The sequence below is a fragment of the Heterodontus francisci genome, chromosome 10 (assembly GCF_036365525.1).
Source record: "Heterodontus francisci isolate sHetFra1 chromosome 10, sHetFra1.hap1, whole genome shotgun sequence".
Classification (NCBI taxonomy): Eukaryota; Metazoa; Chordata; class Chondrichthyes; order Heterodontiformes; family Heterodontidae; genus Heterodontus; species Heterodontus francisci.
Genome location: NC_090380.1, coordinates 38,738,039 through 38,750,234, shown reverse-complemented (window position 1 = coordinate 38,750,234; position 12,196 = coordinate 38,738,039). Strand labels below are relative to the sequence as shown.

At 41.7% G+C, this 12,196-nt stretch overlaps 1 protein-coding gene across 1 annotated transcript in view; it reads left to right on the top strand.

The window, feature by feature from the left end:
• The window catches only part of frmpd4 (FERM and PDZ domain containing 4), a 703,387-nt gene that overhangs the window by 674,495 nt on the left and 16,696 nt on the right, over window positions 1-12,196 (top strand). Inside the window, exons 11-13 of the mRNA XM_068039872.1 lie at window positions 2,616-2,742; window positions 3,460-3,549; window positions 11,851-12,033. Coding sequence (XP_067895973.1) covers window positions 2,616-2,742; window positions 3,460-3,549; window positions 11,851-12,033 — 400 coding nt within the window. The remainder of the gene's footprint in view (window positions 1-2,615; window positions 2,743-3,459; window positions 3,550-11,850; window positions 12,034-12,196) is intronic.

Genomic DNA, 12,196 nt, shown 5'->3' with positions numbered 1-12,196 from the left:
AACCAAGTGGAGGAGGGAATCTGGTGTGTGTGAGGTATAAAGTCCCTGAAATTGATGTTGTCTTCGAGCTTTCCCCGGGGCGGATTCCGAGTCCAGCAGGGAATCCCATTGGGTATGACAGGAAAGCAATTGAGCCAATTAAAACTGCAGCCATGGTCATCAAGAGGCTGCTGTTCAAAACACTTCTTGCCTCAGAAAGTGCTTTCACCGCTTGACAGGTGATTGTAAACTTCTTGGAAGGCAATTCACCTGTCTAGAACTTCACTCTCATCTTCAGCTGCACTTCCTTGTTTCCAGCTTTCACCACAGCATGGCAGCCCCTTATGAAGCTCCACCTTCCACCTCTGCTGAGGGACAAGAGCAGAAGTCACACCAGCACCAGCAGACCAGCTGCCTTCTCTTCAATCCCATGCTCCTCCACAGAGCAGATGGAATGGACATGGAAGGAGACAAGACCCCCAACACAGAGTCTACAGGCAGAAGATCAGATGTCTGAACTGTTCTGAGCACCAGTGGCTCAGGAGACTCAGGCCGTCACGGCAGGTTACTGCTATCATCAGCAGCTTCCTGGAACAAGACCTCTTTCCCAACAGACCAGGTGGGCACACATTGCCAATGGCCAACAAGGTGTCTGTCACTGGAGTGCCACTGCATCCAGCCACCCTCTCCTGCCCCCCCCCCCCACCCCCCACCACCGTGTCTCTGCTTCTCACAAGCAGTGTGCTCTCTTCTCCTGCTAGGAGAGAAAACAGAGGTGTGTGAGTGACCATAATGGCTTGTGTGGAGAGGAGAAAAGGACATTTGTGGAGGGTGACTGTGAGGTGTGGGTGCAAGAGGGCAATAGGATGAGGGTGAGTGTGTGTGTTAGCTGTTTGGTTGGGGATGTGAGGTGCCTGTTGGGAGAGGAATGAGTGCAGCTGCAAGGTGTGTTGACTTGAGGTGTGCTGTGTAGGAGAATGCTGGACAAGTCAGGGTGTAAGAGTTGGCAGCTGAAAATGTTACATCAGTCACCTGTCATGCCCTCCTGAGCTTCTGGATCCTTTTGGTGCACTATTTACCAGAGAGATTTCTGTGGTCCCAGATAGTCATAGTCAGCTATATGAAGGAGGATGAGAATGGCATAAATAGCAATAAAACAAACACAGCTTCATCAAAGCCACATCAAAATGTAAAATCTATAAGAGAGGGAATGTCATTAGATTTGAGGCAAGGGAAAGAATTTTTGCAAGAAGCTGTGAGCATCCTATAGATCAGACTTATGTTTTCTCTAGATTCTGACAATCAGTTATTCTAGGGACACTGTTGTTGACACAAAATATGAGCAGCAGCCCTTCCATTCTAAATTTGGTAGGGGGAGGGGCATTTTCTCATTGGATTGTGCTAATTTTTTTGTTGTCTCAGTTGTATTATTAGAATTGTTGATGTGGAAATTTTAAACTGTCCGGGTTAAAAGTGTGTTCTGTAACCTACTATGCTGAAAGTTTGAATTAACTCAGTGTACTAAGTGCCAATTGTCCAGCCATGGAAACTAAATGTTAAAACTATGGACCAGATTTGTTCTCAGTGGCGAACCAATGATGCCAGCAGTTCATTCCATTTGTACTTGCCCACAGACCTTCTGTGGGATTTTACACTGGAACTTACTATAAATTAGAGAGCAAGAATGGCAGTGCATCCTCTACGGGAGATTTGGGACCTGTCTGAACAGAAAAAGCAACCATGAATCTTCTTAACCAAACAGATTGAAGAAACGTTGATGAGCAGCGTAGAGTCAGAAGCAGGAAGTATCCGTTGGATTATTTACTGCAATGTAAAATTAGGTAAAGAAAGTGAAACAGAGAGAGTAAAAAGAAGATAGGATTAAGAGACAGAAATAAAAGAGACCAAAAAATGGAAATTTAAAAAAAAATCTCCAATAATTACAATCAAAAGGAATGAGACTCCACACTTGTAAAAGTAAACTTGCAATGCCAGGTTTGGCAGCAATTAACACTTATCATGCCATTAAAATTTACTTACACTGGAATTTACAAGCCCTAATTTTGTCTGGCGAGTTTAATGAGATTCACACTATTCCATGTATTTCAATGTCGAGTCTCTCAGCGAAATACTGGTATAGCGCAGCTTCTGGAGGAATAGGGCAGCTCGGACAACCACTTCCTGATTTTCGTGTTTAATTACGCGTGTGCGGTTATCAAAAGTTGCTGTCCAGTTTATTCTTTAATAACAGTGAGTGCTGTTAGTCTCACTGTAACTTATATAGCAAAATTTGGTTCAATGTTTCTATAAAATATTAGTCAAGTTAAGCAATGTCTGTCTAATTTGATCCAAACTGAATTCATGATGATGAACTTGGAGTCAGCAGGTGCATATCAGTGAGACTCATTTATTACACCGGTGACAGATCAGCTGCCAGGTTCTTGTTGGTTTGGGTTTATATTACTTCTGCAAGAAGGAATTCCACCATTTTATATCATGTATGAACCAAAAGGCTGAGTTGGAATCCAGTTTATTACTATATTTTCACTTAATTAATGCATTCATAAAAAATATAAAATTTAAAAGCAATCTTGTAAACAATTATCTTTGGCCTCTGACATACAATTCTCTCCCAGGAAAGAATGGGGTCTTGAAACCTTCCTTCCCCCCATGGTCCTACAAAGCATGAAGGAAAAGAATGTGAAGAAAGCACTTTCCCACATATTGAAAGCAAACCAAAATCTCGTTCCTCCAGGCAAAAAGGTAAAGTTGCACCATAAATTATTAATAATTTACAAAAGATAAAATATTGCACAGCTGTGTAAAAGCTGACACTAGTATATGAATTCTGCAATATTATGCAGGAACTATGTGTTACTTATCTAGGAGACATATACCATAGTTATCACCATTTTTTTTAACAGGGTAGAAAAATGAGTAGTAGCTCCTTCATCAACAGTATACCATGCCCTGTGTTAAATATTGCATCCTCTGTTTCGACAGATATATGATGTAGGGTCCATTAGATATGGTCATTTTTTTTCAAATATAAGAAATACACAAGTGACTGGAAAATATCAATTTCTCAATTACAATGAATAAAGAAATAAAAATGTAATAAGATAGTGATATAGTCTGTTTGACTAAGTTGCTGAAAATTTTTAAAGGTTCATAAATGCTATAGCATTATTTGTTAATGAACCTTAACTCAGTCTGGCTGTATTTTGAGGGATTTTGTTGGTGTGAAGCAGAATATCAATAGGTATGAATAAAATTTGTTTCCAATTTGATTATTTTTTCAGTACAAACTTCTACATTGGCAGGAATATTGGTATTCCCGATTTAAAAATAAAAATACCTATGATTTTTAAGCACTAAATTTTACCCAGCTTTAGACTGAAGACATTCATTAGCAGCAATTCATCGTGGCTCTTCAATGTAACATTTTACCTCAGCCTGGTTTCTTACTTTATTTTGCAGCTTTCTGCATTACAAGCCAAGGTGCACTACTTAAAGTTTCTCAGTGACCTGCGTTTATATGGAGGCCGAGTGTTTAAAGCAATGCTGGTGGTAATGTATCTTATTCTTTCTCCAATAACATTTCAGCTGACATACTCTGGAAACAAAAATATTATTAACCTTCACCTAAGTTGGATAAAAGTCTGTAATTATAATCCCCTGGTGTGAGGCACTTTCTGTACACACTACAGCATCAGGGGTAATTTATTAGATCATTGGATCAGAACTGACAACTTTCCTTTCGAACAAAACTCATGAATATAACTTCTTGTGTTGCTGTACTCACCTTCTAAAGAAGCTGCTGAAATTAGTGCTAATTACAAGTTCCAGTCCAAGCCAAGGATCAAGTTTAATGACCTCGAGTGCAGAACAACAATTTAGCCACACTGCTGGGTAAAACTGATCCTCTTGGATGTTCAAAACCTTTATTATTTAATTTATTAAGCTATTTTTATTGTGAATTGTGATTTTGCTCTTCACTGCTTCTGAAGTATTACTGTGGTAAAATAAAAAGTGTACTGGAGGTGTCATTTTTCAGTTTATTTAGAGAGTACTGCTTTAGGAAATGCACGTTTTTGTGTTATTATTCACTATTGGGATTTTAGAGAAAGTCACACAATATCCTTTTCTTGTTCAGAACTTGGTTTTTATTCCAATTCAGATTGATGACATGAAAGTCTCTTTTCTGCCAATGAAACTAGGTTCAGTCTCAATCCAGTTCCACACTAAAAAACAGTCCATCATTCCACAGTAACTGGCACTGAATTGACAGTCTTACTCAGAGGATATATTAAGTTACTGTGTGTGGGAGTTGGAAAACTTCAACCTTTCCTGTTTTGAAGTTATGGTTATGGCTCATTGTTGATGCAGAGTAAAGCCCCTGGTGTGCATGATGCATGACAGTGTATTCCATTGCCCCAGCACTGACAGCCCTCATGTCAACGAACACTAACATTCATTTCCCTTCAGAGAAAATTAAGAAGGAGGGAAAAAAAGTACTGGACAACCAATTTTCAGTTTTATTTACAAAGAGATTTGTCTGTAATTAAGCTGCTGTAATTGACATGTGGCACTCAAAAGATCATGCACTTTAATTTCATAGTCATTAGTTGACATTTACCTCACAGTTTTCCTCATCTCTAAGCACAAGATGGACGGTGGAGTGAGGCCAAGGTTGCAGACTTATTTATAAGTGAACATTATTATTTGAAGTTAAGGGACTTTTCCTGTGCATCTGTGTACGAAGACCAGAGAGGAGCATTGGCATGACTCATAAGTCATTAGGATTGCACTGATAGGACAAGTTCTGGCCTTGGTCCACTACACAATCTACATTTATATAGTACCTTTAACATGGTAAGATTTCCCAAGGTGTGTGACAGAGGTGTTATTGAGCAAGATTTGGCACTAATTGTCTGTATAGTAAGATTTTGTACAGTTAAGAGGTTGAAACTGTATGCATGTGAATGAATAAGAAAATATCTGTTACAGTGGATCATTTTCCTGAGGTTAGTTTCTTTACTCTATGGATAGGATTGAATCAGAAAAGACCATGTAAGTTATCAAGCTTGACTTAGGGAATTTCCCTAACTTGAATTCTATACAAGCTACTCAGCAGTTGAAATCTTACTGTGCGAACTGAGTAACAAGCATGTTAGTACATTTGTAGTAAATTCCTCTATTTGCTATTTTATCAAACACACCAACTGTTTATTTTAACAGGTTAACATTTACATTAAATAACAGACAGGAAACTGTTATAGGACCTAATAATGTATTCCCTACCAATACTGGTCAGAACACTTTCAACCCCTCTGTCTTTATGAGTATTAACCAATGACAGGTGTCATGCTATGCCCCCCGCCCTGCCAAGAATGAGGCACATTAATTTTGTCATGAACATTGTTTTTAAACTGTTACTGGAGTGAAGAGAGGACTTGTTGAACAGATCAGCTGTGGCTGGAAAAGGCATTTGCATATTAACAGACAGTGTTTGGAAGGACAAAGCAGCCATTTACTGACATATTCAACCCACAATGGACTTTTGATCACCAGACATTGAAGGTGGGGGAGCTCGCATTCCAACTTGGCTGCTAAGATGGCCGAATACACAAACTGACATGGTCAACCAGCTAGTCACATGACTAACCTGCTGGGCAACCTGAGTTTTTAAATTTGTACTAACAGTTTGGGCAGAAAGCAGAATGCTCCTGGACTGAGAAGATTTCTCCAGGCCGGCTCACCACAGTCTCGCCTGTCTGCCTGCTCCCATCTCTTTCTCACAAGCCTCTGAAGACACATGAACCCCAAGAGTGAAAAGCCTCCCACAGCAAACAAGGTTTAAGAAGAATATTGGGCCCCAACAAAAAGCAAGATCTACCTACAATCAAGGACTCTACAGTGAGCTCGAAGAACCATATCAGAAACTCTTCAGATACTGCCTCAAACTTTCCCACTTTATTTCTTCTGCTCTTTTCTGTCTCTATTTGCATGTGTGTATCACGTATGTGTGCTAGGGTGGGGCATGGTGTGTATCCATAGGTGTTAACCGAATTAGAATTTAAGTTCAAGTTTAATAAATTTCAACTTTTCTTCTTTAAACCTAAGAAAGACTGTTTGTGCTGGTTTCTTTGCCTTATAATTGGAAAGCGGTGAACAAGGATTCACCAAGGGGAACTGAAAACATGGTGTGTTTAAAATTAAACCCTGTTACGGTCATACCAGATGAAGGCTGAGCGGGAACCCTAGACCCCTTTCTCACTTGGTCATAACAGACATTTGGGTGCCAGCATCTGGAACTGACCCAAAGACAAACGAGAGAAATTGGAAGTGGGAAGCCAAATTGTTCCCAATCAACAAATTTCAATACAGGTTTTCTTGTGGCTGTGTGTGCTTGAATACTAATTTGTCTGCAACTGAAGCTAGTAGCTCGCCAAGCCAGGGTGAAGTAACTTGGGATGAGTTAAAAGCACTGTCCATGGAGGAGTTGAGGAAAATGGCTAAGCAGTGTGGGATAACTGTACGTGGCAAGGCTAGGAAGTCTGAACTCCTAAGGCTAGTGGCCAACCATTTTTCCTTTGAATCTGAAGAAGCAGAAATGGGATTAGAAGCAGACCCAGACAGGGTATTGTTAGCAAAGATACAATTGGAACGGAGGAAACTTGAATTTGAGGAGAGAGAGAGAGAGAGAGAGAAAAACTGGAGAGGAAGAGAGAAAGAATATTCCGGAAGGAATGCGAAGAGAGAGACTTGAAGGGGTTTGAGTTAACTAGGGTGTGACAGAGTAACCCCAGTGAAAGCATGGCCAATATGGAGGAGCATAATTCAGAGCTGGGTACAAAATTGTTAAAACTAGCTCAACTAATTCCAAAATTCAACGAGGAGGATGTTGATGAATTTTTGTGTCCTTTGAGAAACTGGCAAGGCAGCTAAAATGGCCAGCTGAGATGTGGCCTCTTTTACTCCAAAGTAAGGTAACTGAAAAAGCCCATGAGGTTTATCCCTTGTTGCCAGATGAGAGTTAATCAAATTATGAACTGACCAAAAGTGCTATCCTCAGAGCATATGAATTTAGTACCCGAAGCCTATCGTCAAAAGTTTAGAACCCTCAAGAAGCAAGCTAATCAAACTGGAGTTTGAAAGAAATGAGCAGCTGTCTTTTGACCAGTGGCTAAGGGCTCATAAAGTACAGCTGAGCTATGAGACTGTCAGAAGTAATTGTTAGAGGAATTAAAACACTCTCTCCCACTGTCCATAAAGACCCATGTATAAGAGCAGTGGGTCCAGAGAGCCTGGCAAGCGGCCATTCTGGCCGATGAGTTTGCTTTAATTTATAAGTCGGTTTCCCAGGGGAGAACCTTTCCTAATCACCCCCACAAATCCAAATGAGACAAAGGGTGGGAAGGTGATAGGAGCCTAAGACGTCCTGGGAGAGAAAGGAAAGCAGGAGACACAGTGGGCCGTCTTCTAGCCAAAAAGGAAGGTGCTGTGAGCAGGAATGAGACCCAGAGACCTGTGTGCTTCCGTTGTAAGAAAGCAGAGCATTTAAAAGCTGACTGCTGGAAACTAAAGGGAAAAACAGTAGGGTTAATCAGGGGACACTCGCTCAGTGAAGAAGTGAGCCTGATGGAAAGCACAGCAGAACAAGCTGTGGCTTTAACTGCAGTAAGAGTGAGATCCAGGAAGCTTACTACTGCAAGTGCAGGAAGAGTTAGTGGGATTCCTGAAGTTTATCAGGGTTTTGTGTCTGAAGGGAAAGTAACCCCCATAACCCTCGACTGGGACAAGCAAGCCCCATAGTAATTCTCAGGGACATAGGGGCCACTAGATCCCTTTTACTGGGAAATGGCCTGACATTTCCTCCAGCGAGTGCAGTGAACACCAGAATGGTGGTGAATGGTATTGGAGGGCAGTGTGCACCAGGTGCACCTGGAGTGCGACCTAGTTTCGGGACTGGTGACCGTAGGGATTGTCCCTAGTTTTCCTGTGGACAGGGTTGACCTGCTCCTAGGTAATGATCTGGTGGGGCTGAAAGTGGTAGCCTCCCAGTAGTGAGAGAAAGACTGCAGGAGTTCAGAGAGACAGGGCAGTGGCATGGGATGGGCCCCTGCTGTTTCCTTGAATGTGTAGTGGATCAGGCCATGATCAAACCAGCTCCCCCAGAGGAGATTGAATTAGCACTGCAGGCAGATGACCAGAACTGTCTGTCCGAGACTTTCTCTGGAAAGTTAGGAAACCCAGGGAATGTATTAAATGGATTTTCCCTAGGTGAGGCTCAGCGAGCCAACCCAGTATTGCGAGAGTTAGCATAGGCTGCCCAGTCTGAAAGTGAAGCAGAGGGAGTCCCTGATTGCCCCTATTTAAAGAATTTGGCACTGATGAAGCAATGGAGTTCTCCTCACAGACCTGAGAGCAAGGATTGGACAGTAGTTCACCAGTTAGTGGTGCCGCAGAGGTACCGGAGAGAAATATTAAGAAGTGCCCAAGAGACTACAGTGGCTGTACATGCCGGTATACAAAAGACCAAAGCCCGCATAAGACAGCAGTTTGACTGGCCAAAACTCCACAAAGATGTGGTGGAATACTGCGGGAGTTGCCACATGTGCCAGGTTGAGGGGAAACCCCAACTTACAGTGAAACCTGCACCTGTAAGTCCCATACTTTAGGAGGACCCTCCAGCAGAGGGCTGGTGAACTGTAAGGGACCCCCGCCAGCAACAAAAGGGGACAGGCAGGCACAAGGCTAGCAAAAGTTTAGAAAGGGAAGGGGAAAAAGTGGCCAAGAGGGCAGGTTAAAGAAAGGCCAGGAGGAAACCCAGATGAAAACCCTTACAACCCTGGAAAATGTGAAAAATTAGACCCCACATCCTCCTACATGAATGCCGATGCAAGAAGCACCCCACCAGAGTTGCTAACAGCATTTGCAGGAACCTGCAGAAACAAAGAAAGACCTCTAGGGGGCAGAGAAACCATGACGGTGATGCCTCACCTAGTTGAAGTGTCACAGTGGCGTGCAGTAGAGTCTGCACAAATACCTGCAGGCAGGAGTGTCCTCTGGGATAAAGGGCAGATTAGCAAAGAATCCACCCCCACAGTCCGAAAAAAGGTGAACCACCCATCCCCTGAAATCTAAAGCCTTTGCATCACTCAGCAAAGTACAGAAAGAGAGTTCAGCTTAGACCCGCCCACTACTGACTCTCCTGAAAAAAAAATTACCTCAGCAGGAACGAAGACCCAAGGCAGACTTGGAAATGGGCAAACGGAAGAGAAACGTCCCCACAAAAGAACATGTTTATTGGTATGCCAGAAAAGGGGTGATTTTAATAAGTTTTAGGATTTGTGAATGAGTGAGAGAAATGCATTTTTTTTCTGTATCATACATTTTTCTCTCGACCCTTTTAATGAAATGCTTTTCTCAAATTGCATTTCATTCCGCTGGGTGTGAAGTTGTAATGCTAACTGCATTTACAGGAACCTGCTGAGACAAAGAAAGACCTCTAGGAGGCAGAGAAACTGTGATGGTGATGCCTCACCTAGTCGAAGTGCCACAGGGGATTGGAGTAGAGTCTGCACAAATACCTGCAGGCAGGAATGCCCTCTGGGATAAAGGGGAGATTAGCAAAGAATTCACCCCCACAGTCAGAAAAAAGGTGAACCACCCATCCCCTGACCTGCCAAGAATGAGGCATATCAATTTTGTCATGAACATTGATTTTAAACTGTTACTGGAGTGAAGAAAGGACTTGTTAAACAGATCAACTGCGGGTGGAAAAGACATTTGCATATTAACAGACGGTGATTTGAAGGACAAATTAGCCATTCCCTGACACATTCAACCCACCATGGACTTTTGGTCAACAGATGTTGAAGGTGGGGGAGCTCGCATTCCAGCTTGACTGCTGAGATGGCCGAACACACAAACTGACATGGTCAAACCAGCTAGTCATGTGACTAACCTGCTGGACAAGCTGAGTTTTTTGAATTTGTACAGATACTTTGGGCAGAAAGCAGAATGCTCCTGGACTGAGAAGATTTCTCCAGGCCGGCTCACCACAGTCTCGCCTGTCTGCCTGCTCCCATCTCTTTCTTACAAGCCTCTGCATCCACTGAAGACACATGAGCCCCAAGAGAGAAAAGTCTCCTACAGCAAACAAGGTTTAAGAAGAATATTGGGCCCCAACTAAAAGCAAGATCTACCTAAAATTAAGGACTCTACAGTGAGCTCAAAGAACCATAACAAAAACTCTTCTGATATTGCCTCAGACTGTTCCACTTTATTTCTTCTCTTTTATGTCTCTCTTTGCATGTGTATCGCGTATGCATGCTAGCGTGGGGTGCAGCATGTATCCGTAGGCATTAACCAAATTAGAGTTTAAGTTCAAGTTTAATAAATTTCAACTTTTCTTCTTTAAACCTAAGAAAGCCTGTTTGTGCTGGTTTCTTTGTCTTATAATTGGAAAGCGGTGAACAAGGATTCACCAAAGGGGAGCTAAAAACATGGTGTGTTTAAAATTAAACCCTGTTATGGGTAAGACCAGGTGAAGGCTAAGAGGGACCCTTAGACCCCTTTCTCACCTGGTCGTAACACAGGTGAAACCTTCAGGAAAATAATGATATATGAACTTTGCCTCCATGAGTCCCAAAAATAATTAAACTAAACTTCAGAATATCAATCAACCTTACAGACATAGTTGAACTATGAACAACATCTGTATTCTTTGGAGTTTAGAAGGATGAGAGGTGATCTTATTGAAACATGTCAGATTCTGAGGGGACTTGACAGGGTGGATGTTGAAAGGATGTTTCCCCTTGTGGGAGAGACTAAAACTAGGGGGCACAGTTTATAAATAAGGGGCCACCCATTTAAAACCGAGATGAGGGGAAAGTTTTTCTCTCAGTGGGTCATGAGTCTGTAGAACTCTCTTCCCTAGAAAGTGGTGGAGGTAGGGTAATTTATTGTTTTTTAAGGCAGAGGTAGACTGATTCTTGACAAACAAGGGAGTCAAAGGGTATCGGGGGTAGGCAGGAAAATGGAGTTGAGTCCACAAACAGATCAGCGATGATCTTATAGAATGGCGGAGTAGCTCGAGGGGCTGAATAGCCTACTCCTGCTCCTAGTTCGTATGTTCGTATATATCACTCTACAGATGGCAAATCATTGTGTCCCAGCTGCAAGAAATCAGTTGTTCCGTACAGTACCCAATTATCTTTACATACCTTTACCTTTATATCCTTCAATCCCATTCAAAAATAGTCAGATACTTGGGTTTTTCTCCTGCAGACGCTAAAGGAATTTGACTGCACATAGTCGAAGTAATCCAGTGTATCACAGTTATAGATAGGGTATGGCATGCGTTTCTGCATTTTATAAGGAAAAAACTTTTAACCCTTTACCGATAATTTTGGCTCCTGTATTGCTACAATTCTTGTTGTCCTTATATCTGTATCATGTTGCAATCTTTCCTAGTCAATGAGACTGTTGCATACAGGTTAAGATAAAGAGTAAATGTTATTTTTAACAAAAAAAACCTGCGGACTGCAAGGAATGGTAAATATTTGTCGGTGAGTTTAATCAAGGCTTTTAGCTGATGTTTGCAAGTCATATACCCTGACATCATGTGAATGGATTGAAATGCACAGGCTCAAATAACAGTCAACCTTTTTTTCAATGGAGTGATATTTTATTTATTTTCTTTCAGCTGTAAATAAAACTGTATTTCTTTTCAGAATATCATATAATTCATTCAAGTTCCTAATTTAAAATCTTTACCCATATTTTGGGGGATTTTTGAATTGCAAAATAAAGAAGCATAGAAGTTTAACCCTATTTTGTCTTCTATAATGATTACAACAGCAAGGGGAGAAGCACTCTGAAGTCACGTTATTAGTGGGACCAAGATATGGAATAAGCCATGTAATCAATGCAAAAACACACCTTGTGGCACTACTGGCTGACTTCAGCCATGTTAACAAGATTGAGATGTTCTCAGAAGAGGAAAACAATGTTAGAGTTGAACTGAATGTGTTGGATGTTAAGGTAAGAAAATGCCATTTAATTGGAGGGGACAGGCAAACTGAGAGCAAGGGAAGTCTCATTGAGGCAAGCAGCTCTAGAGTCAGGTTTGGAAGGGGGATTGGAGTTAAGAGTTGGAGGAAGTGGGAGAAGCATTGATCAGGTAACAGCAGAAAATAGTAACAAA